A 16763-nucleotide genomic window follows, 5' to 3' on the forward strand; every position below is an offset into this window, starting at 1 on the left:
TTTGTTTTTCCCCACCATACACGGAGCACCATCAGTACACACCGAGATAAGTTTATCCAGAGGTAGATTTTTTTCTTGAGCGAACTCCATGAAAGACTTGAATAAATACTCACCTCTTGTGGACCCTTTTATTGGCAGAACAGCAAGACTTTCTTCGCGCAGTGTATCACCAGCAGCATATCTTGCAATCACACTGAACTGCGACAAATGGCTTACGTCTGTTGACTCATCCAAAGCCAGGGAAAAGAACGGCGCTGTATTTATGTCCTTCACTTGCGTTTCCTCCACTTGGTTTGCCATCATGATGGTACGATCATGAACAGTTCTTGCCGACAGAGGCATGTCTTGTATCCGTTTGATTATCTTGTCTTTGTTTGGAAGATCATCAAAAAGTTCATTGCTATTGTTCCTCACTATTGCTAAAGATCCAGCAAAGCTGGCGGAATTATAGTCACCTTGCCGGGTCCATACGTGGAGTTGCTGCTGGCTGGCTTGCACCCTGCTCAGTAGCTCTTGGCACGCTTTCTTTCTGCTGTCTCCCGCAGGGTATTTTGATGCAAAGGTAGCATGGCGCATGTCGAAGTGCCGCTTTATATTCGACCGTTTCATCGATGCAATTTTGTCATTGCAAATTAGACACACCACAGAACCTGCTCTCTCCACAAAGGCGAATTCTTCGGCCCATTCGTCCTGAAATGTACGATACTCCTCATATTTTTTTCTTTTCGCCATCTTCTTCGTCGAAGGGTTAGCTTTGAGCAAATGAGAGAGAGGGAGATGTTGACCCAAGTGAGTCTGGCTGGCCTGCGCACGGGCTGACATACTCGAGAGGTGCGGCGCGTCCAGCCGACTCTGGGATGCTGTCGCCTCAGCGGTGGTGCGTGATTGGTCGAGATGAATTCCGTGACGCGTCTCGGCGGCGGCACGTCATTGGAGGAACCGAAATCACTACTCGCGTCGGCCGCATGACTGGATGAAACAAAAACCGCTTCAGACAATTTGGAGGTGTTTTTTCTTCTCTCCTTCTGCCAAGTTCAGCCCTGCACGTGAATGAAGCACGACACCATTCAAACTATAGGTAAAGCTTCCGCGAGAAATATTGGGCTTTCCAAGTTTCAAACTCCGCTTTTATCTGCGAGCCAGATGCAATCATCAAAAGAGCCATACCTGGCTCGCGAGCCACACGTTCCCGACCCCTGGTCTAGGACATTATGTAAGGTTGCATCTTTTTGTTGTTGTTTTGATTTGGTAAAAATTTGATATGATGTAGAGTAGACACTGGAGAATCAAAAAAGCATTTGCCACATTATTTTTTTTTCATGTGCAAAGGGGTCACCAGCAATTTTAAAATGGCCACCATTTTCTCAATATTTTTACTAATATTTCAAGTTTCTTGACATTAAAAACTTGTATTTGATTAAAAATGCACCTCGCATCAGTCGGAAATGAAATATAAACAATATCAAATATGATTCCCAAATCATTACATTATAGCTGGGCACTAAAAATCCAAAATGGCCACCATTTTGATAATTTTATGCTATTTTAAGCATTTTGTTAAATAATAATTTAATACCAATACTGAAATACACCAGTAAACATCGATGTCAAATGTTGCTTATTAATCATTTCCTGTAACTGTGATAACACCAACTGTTCATTTCAAAATGGCTGCCATTTATATGTTACACACAATGTTACACATTTTTACAGTTATTGAAATATGTATTTATATGAACAATGTTTATGCATGTATCCATTTTAATACTTACCTATTTTGATCTGTATTACTCGCTCTCTTCATCACTTTCACCGTCTGATAAATCGGATAGATCTGGCATTGGAATGTTGTTGCATGCACCAACTTCTGCCTCACAGTTACACAATTCGGTGCACTCAAGATTATGTCTCTTACGTGTGCATGTGTTAGGTGAACATGCACTTGTTCAACACGTACATCTGATGAGCTCCACAACTGCTTAAGGGGCAGCCTGCTTCTCTGATAAGACCGGTCTTCGTCTACCATACTCTTTAGACCAGTCCAGTTGGCACGGATCAGGAATTAATGGGTGGATGATGACATCCTGGTTCCATATCTTGGCCTGCAGATGTGCACGAAGCATGTGTTGGTACAATGCTCCAGCTGTTGGTGGCAGTTTGTCTCCACCTTTATTTTTTGGAAGTGCTTTGAAACGTTTCCATCTGAGGGTTGAAGCATCTTCAGCTGATACTTTCTTAGTACTCGGGAGACGGCACAAAAATGCATCACACCTCTTATATTACATTTAAAGATGGTACATGACCATCTCCCAGTTTGGCTGGAGCGTTTACAATTTGGGGTGGCGAGGAGAAGAAACCACCTCAAGAGAGTAGAGCAGTGATTGTGGCGATTGGCTTGGTCTGCGGTCATGGTTCGAGCGGTCTGCGGTCCTTTTAGGTGGCTCACGGTGGTGGTGGTGACCGAAGAGCAGTGATCGTGGCGACTGCTGAGCGTCTGCGGTCGTGGTGGCCTGGTCTCTGTCGTCGTCTGCGGCCCTTTGCGGTGGATTCTCGTGGTGGCGGTGGCCGAACTGCTGGGGATGTGGGCCATGGACTTCGGGTCGTGGGTTCGAGTCCCACCGTGGTGATTCGAAGTCGGTGTGACCGCACTAGGCGGGAAGGTACCCCGGCCCGGCTCTACCGAATAAAGACCCACGGGGTTCATTTTCGTTTGTGTGTGTGTGTGTGTGTGTGTGTGTGTGTGTGTGTGTGTGTGTGTGTGTGTGTGTGTGTGTGTGTGTGTGTGTGTGTGTGTGTGTGTGTGTGTGTGCGTGCGTGCGTGCGTGCGTGCGTGCGTGCGTGCGTGCGTGCGCGCGTGCATGCGTGCATGCATGTAAGTAGAATTGTATCAGTGTTTTCCTTTTCTTGTAAATTACATTTCTTTATTCGTGATAACTCTGCTCTGTCTCCCTTCCCGATTTATTATTTGTAATAAACCCCTGTTAAATGTTCCAGTTCGTTGTTCATGTTTTCTTTCATTGGCCTAGCAAGGTGCGTAGAGAAATAGAAAGGCCGTTTGGGCCAGTAAATTGTTCATTTGGTCCGGCGCGGCTTTGGTAACTTCCGCTCGGTTACGCCGGATCCGAGTCGGTGATAGCGACTCGATTCGGACAAAGTCGGCCGAGGGTGTGGTTTCCCCGGTAGTTGGACGGCGTGAGTACTTAGGTAAATTGGAATTAGACAAGTGGACCCTACCTCACGCCGTCGAAGTATTGGCGACCACGGTCCTCTAAATGACCCGTGAACTTTCAGAGTTGTCCGAGAGTCACAACCTAAATTCCGGGTGTTCGGTGGGAGACTACTCCACTGCTTCACCTAGTGGTCGTTCATCGCCACCGAACCCCGGCCCACAACAATAGGACATCAGTACTGGATAAGTACTGTCAGGACAAGCTAGCCTATTTAGCTTGTATACACCATCCATTGCTGTTACGATTGTGTGCCACTCGTGGGCTGGTGCATTAATGATGGGCATTGTACGTGGCTTATCTAGTGGCTTAGGATCAATGATTGCAGATGATATTGCTGAATTATAAGCTCGCCAAACTGGTATCGTTTGAGACTGATCATTTGAGCTAGTTAAAGCCACTCTTTCTGATTCCTGTCGCTGTACGTAACGTGCAAGTAACCATGCTGTATCAGTTTGAGGCACGGCATACTTAATTTGGTTGAGAACATGCCTTAAATCTTTTGCTTTACTTTATCAATTACATTATACAATTCCAATTACAATTTCAACTTACCAATTCTGTCTAAACTTTCATCCTGTCAGTGCAGCTCAGAGCGCATGGCAATTGTGGATTGTCAGGCTTGCAAGAGACAGCCTGTATACCATGTCTCATTATTTTAAAGTATGGAAAGCCAGCAGTATCCACATTAATTCATGGTTTCAATTATATATAAAAGGTGATTTCAGTGGTTAACGATGAAAACATTATTCCTTTATTATTTTGTTAAGCTTTATGAAAATAATACATGTGTTACCCAAAGCGAAAAATAATATAAAAATCAAAATGGCAGCCAATTTGGATTTGTTGTTGCTCAGCTACAATGTATAATGAGTTGGGAAACATGTTTAATATTGTTTAGATTTTATTTCTGACACTGATGTCAGGTGCATTTTTAATCTAATATAAGTTTTTAATGTCAAGCAACGAGAGATATTAGTAAAAATATTGAAAAAATTGTGGCCATTTTAAAATTGCTGGGGACCCCCCCCCCCCTTGCACATGAAAAAAAAATGTAGCAAATACTTTTCTGATTCTCCAGTGTCTACTCTACATCATATCAAATTTTTACCGAATCTCGCAAAAATAAATGCAACCTTCCAAATAGCTACATCATGTCCTAGAGTCAAGGACAGAGACGATAAATAGTGAGGAATTTTCACCAAAAGTTTTGAAATGATATCTACCCAAGCTGTGTGCTCACTCGCTTGATTTTTGTTGTTTTTTAAAAAAAAAAAATTTAAACTATGACATGTTTGTTATGAAACATTGATTCATAATTAGGCCAACCTGTGCAGTCTAGTTTGCTGCAGCTTGTGTTTGTGCTGCAGGCGTACTCTGGCGGTTCAATTGTTGATGGAAGAGAGAAGGTTTTATGGGTACGATTCGACGAAGCTGACATCAATGGTATGTTAATAACCCTGTAACTCTCAATGTCACAACTTCCTTATTCGATGTTAACAGTGTATTTTATTGCATCGTGTTATGTTGTGTATTGACTTTTCCATGGTGTATTGTGTTCAGTGCGATGTTGATACTTGTATCCTTCAACGTTAGCAGGAACTCGGTTTTTGAGTCGTGTCCAGGATCTAGTGACACACCACCCTTGTTACTCAACATATCTCTCGCTATTGTCAGATAGCTGCCTCAGCACCACAGAGTCTGGCAGTGACTACAAATTGTCCTCTCATGTCAAGACTGGTCCTTCATTTCCACCTATCCTGATTATTAATACTGCTTGAGAATCCTTCCACACAGGCTTGCTTTCCTTTATGTACAGATTTATACAATCTTGTCTGCAGCTATCATACCTATCCTCTCGCCCCTTGTACACAGGATTGTGTAGTGAGGCACTTGCCTTTCAGAACTGGCTTTTTCTTCCTGGGAGATAATTCCGCAAAGCCTGCAACACTTGTGTCCATACACGGTTGAGCCAGGAAACAGCACCTGGCCAACCTCAAGGCTGAACTCACAAACATGGCTCCTTCTTCAAAGACTTGGTGATGCCTTGTTAAGTCTATCTCTGGAGTATGCTCTCCCTCTCCTATTATCCCTTCCTTCACTTCAAATGGCACAACTGCTGATTCTGTGAGAAGGCCAAATGTCCCAATAATATGTTTGCTTCCAAAATCTCACATACCCAACCCTCACTTTGTACCCTTCCAAGCCAGACACCCAACTGCTCCTGGACACTCTCCTTCTCACCTGAGAAGTAAAGGTGAATAAGTTTCTGGCAATCTGAAACTTTGATTCTGCAATGTGCCTGGATGGTGTCGGTGCTCCACCACCCTTGCACATCCTCTTTCTGCTCTGTTCATCCGACCATTTTCACCTTTCGTCACAAAAACAGGTCCTCTAAAGTGTAGGCCTTTTAGCTTACTTGCATTTCGTTTACTTACTCTGTCCTTTTACTTCTTCCTGAGCCTAGATTTCTGGTTACAAAAAGGAAAAAGACAAAGTGAAACGAGAAAGGCACTTGGTAGAGTGCATACCTCCGTCAGGCTGAACAACTTATTTTTTGTATCCCGCTGATAGGCTAGATCTTCATCCAGACCTCAACCAAGATCAAATCTGCTTGTTTTTGTCAACTACCCAACTCGTCCACTCGGTTTTCCCATAATCCTTCCACAACGGATTGAAATATTGTGCTACATATCGTTTTTTGCCCTGTCTGTCAATGGCAAAGAATCGCTCATTAGAATTTTTAAAAAATTCGATCCAGATCTTCACCAAAATGGAATCGATTCTTCCTTGTCACACACCCAACCTCTTCACCAAATTTCATCTGAATCAGTCTATGACTTTTTGAGACATCGTGCTCACAGATAAATAGGGGTGAAAATATAACCTCTGTCCACCTTCGGTGGTGGAGGTAATGAATAGGAATCAAATGTATGCAATCCGGCATTGCTCTTTTCAGGTAGACAGTCTTGGGGGCCATCTTGTTGTCTGGCCTTGTACCAAACCAGTCCAGGGGTGACCTTCATCAAAGTTGGTAAGGTTTCGGACGACCCAACCACTGAGTCAGGAATGCAGGTAATCCACGATATAATCCGTGGTGTGTGGACGTCCATCCTGTATCGACAATTGGCGTCTCATCTGAATACTGATGTCACAATTCCACGACGAAGAATGTCTGTCATTTCCATGTCGTCATTCCCATTGATGTAACCATAAAACATGAATGCTCCTATCACTCATTGTATGGAGATGGCACATGAAATGGAACATAAAACAAAATTTTTTATTGTTTATGTTTTGTGTTTGTGTCTGATATTCCATGAACATGTTAAATGTTTAAATCCATGTTTCATCTGGAATGCCTTCTCCGTTGGCTATTTGTTTCCGCATTCTTTTGGTGCAGATTTTTATTTGAAAAGGCATAATAAAACACATGCAGATCACCTCTTCATCAGCTCGTTCTGTGTGTACAGTAGGCTCGGGTGATTCTTAACATTTGAGAATCGATTCCGATGCTGAACTGCTGTCTCGATTCCGATTCTTCATCAAAATGTCCGATCAATTCGTCCTTGTCGCACACCCAACCTGCTCAACTAGTTTTGTCCGAATCGGTCGATAACTTTTTTTGAGATGTCCTGCACAAAATCAGGGGTAAGAAACATGACCTCGATCCATCTTCGGTGAGGGAGGGAACAATGGGAAATAACTTGAGCGTAAAATTCATGTTCATGAGTAAATAAAATAATTGGCGTGATTTATTATATTATAAAGATCATTCCAAAGAAGGAAAAGTTGCTTCAAATTGATTCAAAACTCCAGGAAAACTGTAATTTTTTTTCATTTGAAGAAAAAAATTAATTTGCTTTACTCGGGCAGTGTGTAAGTAAACAGATGACCGCTTCTCAATGGCTCCTGACTTTTTTTTTTTTTAATTTGCTGTTAATAAATATGCCATGATATATTTTCTATTGAGCAATATGATGATTTTGGAATTTCACAATACTCTACACAAATAAAATGGGCTAATGCTGTCTGTCGGATCCCGGAAGGAGAGGTCTGACACACATGCATACAGTTCGTGAGTACGTGTCTACTCATTTTCTTAACAACTTGACCAAGCCAGATTCAGAAAAACAGACTTGTCTTTGTCTGTCTTATGACGAATGACAGGGGAAGCTTTTGATTTAATTTACTGAACCAACAAACGGATTCTCGATGGACGAAGTGAGGCAAGGCATAGTGAGTATCGACTCCAGGTACCTGGAACCGTTACAGGCGGGTAATCGGCTCTGTGCAACGTCAGGTTCGATTCTAACTACGTAATTGATTCTTTCGCAAAGCCTTGTGTACAATATACTCTTGAAGTTTGTTTTTACCCCGCACACGCGAAGGCAAAAGCAGGGTAAAATTATTCCCATGCAAAAATGCTACAGTTAAAAATGCTAAAAAAAAATGAGTACTACAAAAGAGTAGTACTCTCATATACTAGAGTTTGTAACAGTCCAACTACAGTAGTCTGCCGATAATTCGTACAGGAAAGGAATGTTTGCCAGGGTTTGATCACTTCTGTCCATCTGCCTGTCCTGTCTAAAAACGTCAGTTTCTGATTGAGGAACAACTTGACAGTACTTTGACTGAATCCGTCCCGATTGTGCATGCGCGGGGAAGAGTGAGATAATATTCTTACTCTGTCTGTCTGCCTGGCACTCAAGCAAAATTGAAAATCATTCCAAGCAGTAAACTTACCGTTTTTCAGGACATCATAAAGGACCCAACCAACAGGAATGAAGAACTAATGCAGTGTGGTCAATAAGGTCGTGTGAAATACACTGCATTAACGGCGGTAAACTTCTGGAACTTTTCGTTTTCTGCGACCTTTAAAGTCGTTCTTTGATTTAAATTGATTTTTGAATACTTGAACACTGAAGAACACAAGTCGCCTTTTTAGCACTTTATAAACGCTTCCGGTTAGCAGTACTTGGATAAAATGTTACAGCATTTCATGTCATCACAACCAATCATATATGCCCCTCATAGACCCTGCCCATGTTCATTGTTTGTCAAGATAAAGTGGGGTAATGTGTTCAATGAACTCTAGTTTTGTCATAAAGTCAGAGTAAAATTTCTAACTGGGGAACACGAACAGTCTCCATCAGAGAGCTGCTGCTGCTGCTGCTGCTATGTCATGTCATGTTCTTATTTGCCCTGCCTTTCCTTCATTCCCTCATCCTCAAGACGTTGGCAGGAACTCGATGTTTGAGCAGTGTCCAGGACCTGGTGACACACCACCCTTATTACTCACTTTGGGCTACTCGAATGGTCTGCAGATATGGAGCCTTCCGGTGAGAACCCGTGGTTGAACCATTCGTACTTGCTCTCCCTCCATGTATGATCCTCCCTCATTCGTTATTTACAGTAAGAGTTCTTCTGTTGTCACGATTGGCAGGTGTTGGAAAGCAGTTGTTTAAATACGGATGTCAGTGTTTATGAAAGGGGTAAATGACGCGCATGAGGGTAAGCATGTTGAGAACTGAGCGATAGCTGACAGGCGGATGTGGTGCTGTACAGAACAACAATATTTGAGTGGATAGGTGTTCAGGTCAATATGAAATGGTGTTCAACTGCCTTCTTCGCTTGTAACCTGCATGGATGAACGTTTGAAAGGAAATTCGACAAATTATATAGAATGGAGAATGCCATTGACAGGAATTTTGAATGAGCAGATGTAAGCTGGATCAGACAATTGCTGATTAAACACGTGCTTACCTTGTCGGCAGGAGATGGGTGGATGGTTCACAAACTTGCTCTTCATTACATTATATTGATACTGGCTGATTCGTGAGGGATGGAATTTAGATTACAGAACCGATGCTGGATGTGTCCCTGAAAACGATGAGTGCACGAGTTGTGCTGCTTTTTCATGACATTTATTTCGAATTTCACTGATATTCCCACAACCCATGTCATTGCTCAGGAGAGTGGCGAGGCCCAGGAAGTTTTCTCCATGCGACATGGTCCAGTGCGTACGGCACGCCTGCTACCAGCACCGTTGCCAGGTAATCGTGTGCAAATGGGTCTTCAAACCTATCTTTTGAATGAGTAATTTTACAAGTCACACTGAGCATAAGATACTAAGAGTAAATGACTCGCATAGGTTGGAGTTCCACTCACCATTTGGTTCCATTGTTGGTGGTGTTTGTTGTGTTGCAGTTTTGGCTCGAAGAGATCTCTTTACTGAGAAGCGACCATTACTTGCCACGTGTGACAGCATCTCTTCTAGGTGAACAGCCGGAATGTTGCACCTCTCCACCTTCCGACATTTTTCATTCTACTTTTACCCCTCCACTAATTTTCCCTTCTCCCCTGCTTTTCCTTTCCTTCCTATGTTTCTGCTTTCCCCTTCGCCCCCTGCTTTCCCCTTCGCCCCCTGCTTTCCCCTTCGCCCCCTGCTTTCCCCTTCGTCCCCTGATTTCCCCTTCACCCCCTGCTTTCCCCATTCGCCCCCTGCTTTCCCCTTCGCCCCCTGCTTTCCCCTTCGCCTGCTTTCCCCTTCGCCCCCTGCTTTCCCCTTCGCCCCCTGCTTTCCCTTCGCCCTGCTTTCCCCTTCGCCCCCTGCTTTCCCCTTCGCCCCCTGCTTTCCCTTCGCCCCCTGCTTTCCCCTTCGCCCTGCTTTCCCTTCTGCTTTCCCCTTCGCCCCCTGCTTTCCCCTTCGCCCCCTGCTTTCCCCTTCGCCCCCTGCTTTCCCCTTCGCCCCCTGCTTTCCCCTTCGCCCCCTGCTTTCCCCTTCGCCCCCTGCTTTCCCCTTCGCCCCTCTGCTTTCCCCTTCGCCCCCTGCTTTCCCCTTCGCCCCCTGCTTTCCCCTTCGCCCCCTGCTTTCCCCTTCGCCCCCTGCTTTCCCCTTCGCCCCCTGCTTTTCCCCTTCGCCCCCTGCTTTCCCCTTCGCCCCTCTGCTTTCCCCTTCGCCCCCTGCTTTCCCTTCGCCCCCTGCTTTCCCCTTCGCCCCCTGCTTTCCCCTTCGCCCCCTGCTTTCCCCTTCGCCCCCTGCTTTCCCCTTCGCCCCCTGCTTTCCCCTTCGCCCCCTGCTTTCCCCTTCGCCCCCTGCTTTCCCCTTCGCCCCCTGCTTTCCCTTCGCCCCCTGCTTTCCCCTTCGCCCCCTGCTTTCCCCCTCGCCCCCTGCTTTCCCCCTCGCCCCCTGCTTTCCCCCTCGCCCCCTGCTTTCCCCCTCGCCCCCTGCTTTCCCCCCTCGCCCCCTGCTTTCCCCCCTCGCCCCCTGCTTTCCCCCCTCGCCCCCTGCTTTCCCCCTCGCCCCCTGCTTTCCCCCCTCGCCCCCTGCTTTCCCCTCGCCCCCTGCTTTCCCCCTCGCCCACTCTGCTTTCCCCTCGCCCCTCTGCTTTCCCCCCTCGCCCCCTGCTTTCCCCTCGCCCCCTGCTTTCCCTCGCCCCCTGCTTTCCCCCCTCGCCCCCTGCTTTCCCTCGCCCCCTGCTTTCCCCCTCGCCCCCTGCTTTCCCTCGCCCCCTGCTTTCCCCCTCGCTCTGCTTTCCCCCCTCGCCCCCTGCTTTCCCCTCGCCCCCTGCTTTCCCCCCTCGCCCCCTGCTTTCCCCCCTCGCCCCCTGCTTTCCCCCCTCGCCCCCTGCTTTCCCCCCTCGCCCCCTGCTTTCCCCCCTCGCCCCCTGCTTTCCCCCCTCGCCCCCTGCTTTCCCCTCGCCCTGCTTTCCCCCCTCGCCCCCTGCTTTCCCCCCTCGCCCCCTGCTTTCCCCCCTCGCCCCCTGCTTTCCCCCCTCACTCTGCTTTCCCCCCTCGCCCCCTGCTTTCCCCCCTCGCCCCCTGCTTTCCCCCTCGCCCCCTGCTTTCCCCCCTCGCCCCCTGCTTTCCCTCGCCCCCTGCTTTCCCCCCTCGCCCCCTGCTTTCCCCCCTCGCCCCCTGCTTTCCCCCCTCGCCCCCTGCTTTCCCCCCTCGCCCCCTGCTTTCCCCCCTCGCCCCCTGCTTTCCCCCCTCGCCCCCTGCTTTCCCCCCCTCGCCCCCTGCTTTCCCCCCCTCGCCCCCTGCTTTCCCCCCTCGCCCCCTGCTTTCCCCCCTCGCCCCCTGCTTTCCCCCTCGCCCCCTGCTTTCCCCCTCTCGCCTCTGCTTTCCCCCTCGCCCCTGCTTTCCCCCCTCGCCCCTCTGCTTTCCCCCTCGCCCCCTGCTTTCCCCCTCGCCCCCTGCTTTCCCCCTCGCCCTAGCTTTCCCCCTCGCCCCCTAGCTTTCCCTCGCCCCCTAGCTTTCCCCCTCGCCCCCTAGCTTTCCCCCTCGCCCCCTAGCTTTCCCCCTCGCCCCCTAGCTTCCCCCCGCCCCCAGCTTCCCCCCGCCCCCAGCTTCCCCCGCCCCCTGCTTCCCCCCGCCCCCTGCTTTCCCCTCTGCCCCCTGCTTTCCCCCTTCCCCTCGCCCCTCTCTTTCTCGCTCTCCCCTCGCCCCTGCTTTCCCCCTTTCCCCCTTTCCCCCTCGCTTTCTCGCTTTCCCCCTCGCCCATACTTTCCCCTTCGCCCCCTGCTTTCCCCCTTTCCCCCTCGCCCCCTCGCTTTCTCGCTCTCCCCCTCGCCCCTGCTTTCCCCCTCGCCCCCTGCTTTCCCCCTTTCCCCTTTCCCCCTCGCCCCTCGCTTTCTCGCTTTCCCCCTCGCCCTGCTTTCCTCTCGCCCATACTTTCCCCTTAGCTTTCCCCCTTGCCTGCATTTTCACCCTCCCCCCCCCACTTTCCCTCACCCCCCTCCTCCACTGTGCATAGTGACATTGAGTGTAATGGAGCCTTGCTCTCAGTATGAAAAGGCAAGTTGAAAGCTGTTGATGACCCTTTTTGCTATTTTCCTCCGCCTGGCTTTGTCAGTGTTGGCCAAGCGTACTGTGCCGTCGATGTGCGCTCCCTGCGCACGGGAGACGTGGTGAAGTCCATTCAATTCAAAACACCAATTTTTGACATTCTGGCCAACCAAAGGTGAGTGATCTCGCTTTACAAATAATGGTTAGCATGGCATGGAGATGTAGGAAAGGATTGTGAAGATTGGGTGGAGGAGTGATTGATGTGGGGAAGGCGAATGAGTTTGATGTTAAGGTGGAATACTTGTGGAGGAGTGTTTTGGCTTGAGCAGCATGTAATCCGTGGCAGTGTTTGGTTTGTTATATTTTTCAAAAATTGCGATTGCAAGCACAGCAAACCCCTCGGTAATATTGGTTTTGGGACGTCGTCATCTCAGCAGATTTGCAGGTGAAACCAAGCAAGGCCTTTAGTACAAATGTGATTCTCTGCGTTCATGTTTGGACTCTCTTTCTACCTCCATATGCGTGTCCACAAGCACAATAAATGTTTGCAGAAAACTCACTGATGTTTATCTTCTGATGTCTTCCTTGCTTCCATGATCTCGATTAAACATTTGAATTGTTTTCTTGCTTGATACTTTTATTCAAATTTGTTCCATTTGGTGATAACATTTCACTTTGCAGTTGGCACAAATCAAAACGACACTCGATTTGTGGTCTGATCGTCTGTTTCTTCCCATTGTTGATGATCGATTCACAAAAACACCGGCCTATTTGTTTCAGGATATTGTTAGTAGCATTGCAAGAAAAAGTTGCTGCATTTGATGCCTGCTCCTTTTCCAAGAAGTTCTTTATCACAAGTAAGTAATTATTTAATTTTGTTCCTTTTTGAAAATCGTTCCATGCGGTATAGAATGAACTGCGTTTGTCAAATTGTGTGATTTTTTATAACGACCTCATTGGACTGCTGTTTAAAGAGACATTTTTCACGACACTGGGAAGATTGTGTTTCCTTCTGATCAGAGGCATGAAAGTCAGGTCAAATCATTAATCCTGAGCCTCGATTGCAGGAAAGCAATTCACCTTGGCAGCCGAGTCGGCCTGCTGTGTTGAACCGAATAAAATGATTAATATCATTCGGAGAGACAAAGTTTGTATTGCATTGCAAATAATATTCGACGTTCACTCGTGTCGACTGAAGTTGTCCCTGTCACAGGTTGCTTTCCAAGTTCTGGACCAAACCCCAATCCTCTGGCTTTAGGTGCTCGATGGTTGGCATATTCCGATAACAAGGTTTGTCTCTTCATCCTGTGCACACTTTGGAGTAGAGGTGTTGGGGAGTTGGGATGGGGATTAAACCATGATTTACACCTGATGGCATTTCCAGTGTAATGCAAATAAATTAACAAATTATTTTGGGAGTTGTTGTGTTTGTGTAATTTTGTGCATTTCCTGCACCTGTGCTGTAATCTCAATGCACACCGGTGTTAAACACGGGGAGCACGAAACCTGTTCATTTGGCAACGGACACTATTTCACGTGAAAATGCAGATCCATGGTCTGCTTGTTCCATTTCGAAACCAAAAACTAAACGGAAGCAAATAAATAGTGCACATCGACAGTCCACGTTTGATTCCAATGTGTGTGGCAGAAGTTCCCAATTTGTGTTGCACCTTCTCCATTCCGGCAGCTTGTGCAGAGACATCAGTCGTACGGAGGTGTGAGCGGAGATGCCGTGCAGTCGTACACCGCTACGGTCATCAGCGCCGCCAAGGTGAGTTCGTAAGCTGCCTTAACACCACACGACTGCTTGACCGGCATCCGATTCTCACTCTTATGGCACGTTCACCATGAGATTTCGTTAAAACCCATTGGTGTCCTCAAGTACGGTGAATAGAGACACTGAGTCGTCCATTTTATTGCAGAAGGAAAAACAAAAGTCTATTTTATGCATTAAAGTGCATCTTGAGTTTGGTACTTCAGTTTTTGAAGCAATTTGATATAAAATTCCTATGTACTCGTAGAAATGGTGATGTGTTGACCGACGTAAAAAGACGACATGTTGTAAAATGTAATGTTGTGTTTATGACCTCGATAGCACCTTTTGATGCTGTCACTCCATTGTATTGTGTATTTGATTTGTATATTTATACAGACCATAAAGTCTGGATTGAGCCTGTTTGGCGAAGCAGTGGGACGGCTGACCGGAGGTAGATCACTCAGCTCAAGCAGCGAGGAGGAAGGAGCTATTGGTGGACCGAGAAGGCAGTCCCTTACCCAGGGTGTCGTTACCATCACTGACATAGAAAGGGCGCAGGGACAGGTGAGCGGTCAGGATTATTGATGTATGTCAACTGTAGATAGACTGAGATGTTGAAGGGGAACCCAAAATCTCAGGACCACCTTGACGCTAATCTATCCCTTGATACCCTACAAAATAGATGTGACGCGTCTTTTTTGCAATTTGTAAAGTTGGTAATTTTGCAGTTAAAAGTCGAAATCTTCTTCTTCTTCTTCTTCTCCTTCTCCTTCTTCTTCTCCTTCTCCTTCTTCTTCTTCTCCTCCTTCTTCTTCTTCTTCTCCTTCTTCTTCTTCTCCTTCTTCTTCTTCTCCTTCTTCTTCTTCTTCTTTTCCTTCTTCTTCTTCTTCTTCTTCTCCTTCTTCTTCTTCTCCTTCTTCTTCTTCTTCTTCTTCTTCCTTCTTCTTCTCCTCCTTCTTCTTCTTCTTCTCCTCCTTCTTCTTCTTCTCGTTCTTCTCCTTCTTCTTCTTCTTCTCCTTCTTCTCCTTCTTCTTCTCCTTCTTCTTCTTCTTCTCCTTCTTCTCCTTCTTCTTCTTCTTCTCCTTCTTCTTCTTCTTCTTCTTCTTCTTCTCCTTCTTCTTCTTCTCCTCCTTCTTCTTCTCCTCCTTCTTCTTCTCCTCCTTCTTCTTCTCCTCCTTCTTCTCCTCCTTCTTCTCCTCCTTCTCCTCCTCCTTCTCCTCCTCCTCCTCCTCCTCCTCCTCCTCCTCCTCCTCCTCACACCCGGGAGTCCACCACCATTTTCATACTCTATGCGGGATGCATCGTGGTAGGATTTAGCTCGAATGCCGAATAATTTTCCACAAATACGCTGATTCGATGCATCCTTGGTGGGTGTATAGTAATGCAAACCGAGATGGTTTCATGCTACACCAATGGCTGAAAGACACGGCTTTCCAGAAATTGGATGAGGTTTGTCTAAAATACCCGTGTGGATCGAGCCTACAAAATGTTCACTTTTGTGCTCTGAACATGTTAAAGAGCACTGTTCTAAAACAACAGAAATGGCTAGATCTTGTGGTTATCCACCACGATTGAGAGAGGATGCCATCGCAACAATAAAGCGGAAGAAACAGCCGTCGCTCGAAAACTAAGACCATCTCTACACAGCTATCGGCATATGCACACGGGCGATTTGACCGGTGAATCAAGCACTTGTGTTGGCCTGCCAGTAACAGATCTCACCTTCCTGGAAGGCAAATCTGACAGAAGGCAATCTCTGACATAACGCAAACACCACCATCTCAGATCGTCCCCAAGGTAAATCCATGATGTTTTCTACCCTCGTTAACCTCCCCCTCTCTTCTACCCCACCTCAATCCCTCCTCCTTCCAAATTTCCAGTTTTCCCTTTTGAGAGTTTCTTTCTGTATCCATCTTGTGCACACCATGCATCATTTGTTCACCCCATGTATCCTCTCCTGCCCCACATTCCTCTCCACACCCTTTGTTTGTTCAAGCGTCCCTCTATATTGCCCTTCCACTCTGCTGCTGATATTTCCCTCTTCTCTCTACTGTTCCTTTTGCGTGCGTCTCGACTGTTCCTTTTGCATCCTGTTATGTCCTAATCCGTTCAGTGTACGAGCTCTTCCACAACCCTCGACTATGTATGTGTATGTATATGTATATGTATATGTATATGTATATATATATATATATATATATATATATATATATACATATACATATTAAAAAAACAGAGGCAGAGAGAGGAAGTGCAACAGCAGCATAAGAGCAGGTTTTTAGGACTCGTGAGCTGATGCCATCCGAATCATAGTCAAGGGTTTGACAGAAACTTCTCCACCTTCTCAGGTGTAAAAGAGTCCAGTGTTTGGGTTTTGGATTCATTTGAGTTCAACAGAGAAGGGTGAGTTTCAGACCAGTTCGGATTCAGACCATCAATTCGGATTCTGACCAGGTCCTTGCATCTCATTGGCTCTTCTTTCACCTCCTTCCACCTCATTGAATGTTATCTAACCTCCTTGCACCTCATTGCCTCTACTCTTGAACCCCCTATTTTCTTCTCTTAATAGGTTTCTATGACTGTACATTTTAATTTTTTTTTTCACCTTTGCAATTTATTATATCAACAAGAAGGGCACTGAGTCGAGTGCATACCTCTGCCTGAATCCGGATCTGGATTCGGATCTTCACCGAAATCTAATCAATTTGTCCTTGTCACACACCCAACCTGCCCACCAAATCCTTCCACAAGTTTTTGAGATATCCTGCACACAAACAAACAAACAAACAAACTAGAAGGGCACTCGGTAGAGCGCATACCTCTGCTAGGCTGATTAGTTGACGTTTTGTATCCCAATGATGGGCCGGATCTGGATTAGGAAATGAACTAAAATTGAATGAGCTTGTTCTTGTCACCTAACCAACTCCTCCACCAAGTTTCGTCTGAATCCGTCCACAACCTTTAGAGATATCCTGCCATATCACTCAATG

The 16763-nt window shown here is 46.7% G+C and overlaps 1 protein-coding gene across 9 annotated transcripts in view; it reads left to right on the top strand.

The window, feature by feature from the left end:
• BCAS3 (BCAS3 microtubule associated cell migration factor) overlaps positions 1-16763 on the top strand; it is a 214736-nt gene that overhangs the window by 15318 nt on the left and 182655 nt on the right. For 8 of the 9 annotated variants that reach the window (XR_015057037.1, XM_085876802.1, XM_085876803.1 and 5 more), the window contains 9 exons: positions 4598-4673; positions 8463-8569; positions 9202-9283; positions 9438-9507; positions 12085-12192; positions 12798-12874; positions 13231-13307; positions 13705-13788; positions 14170-14337. Coding sequence is in view for 8 of the 9 variants with exons in the window: in XM_085876802.1 (XP_085732928.1) it covers positions 4598-4673; positions 8463-8569; positions 9202-9283; positions 9438-9507; positions 12085-12192; positions 12798-12874; positions 13231-13307; positions 13705-13788; positions 14170-14337 (849 nt within the window). In the remaining variant the exon portion in view is untranslated. Of the gene's footprint in view, positions 1-2565; positions 2661-4597; positions 4674-8462; positions 8570-9201; positions 9284-9437; positions 9508-12084; positions 12193-12797; positions 12875-13230; positions 13308-13704; positions 13789-14169; positions 14338-16763 lie in introns of those variants that run through there. The other variant, XM_085876805.1, reaches the window with a different exon arrangement.

This window comes from Eptatretus burgeri, chromosome 4 (genome assembly GCF_056783735.1).
Source record: "Eptatretus burgeri isolate ZD-2024b chromosome 4, Ebu_testis_v1, whole genome shotgun sequence".
NCBI lineage: Eukaryota > Metazoa > Chordata > Myxini > Myxiniformes > Myxinidae > Eptatretus > Eptatretus burgeri.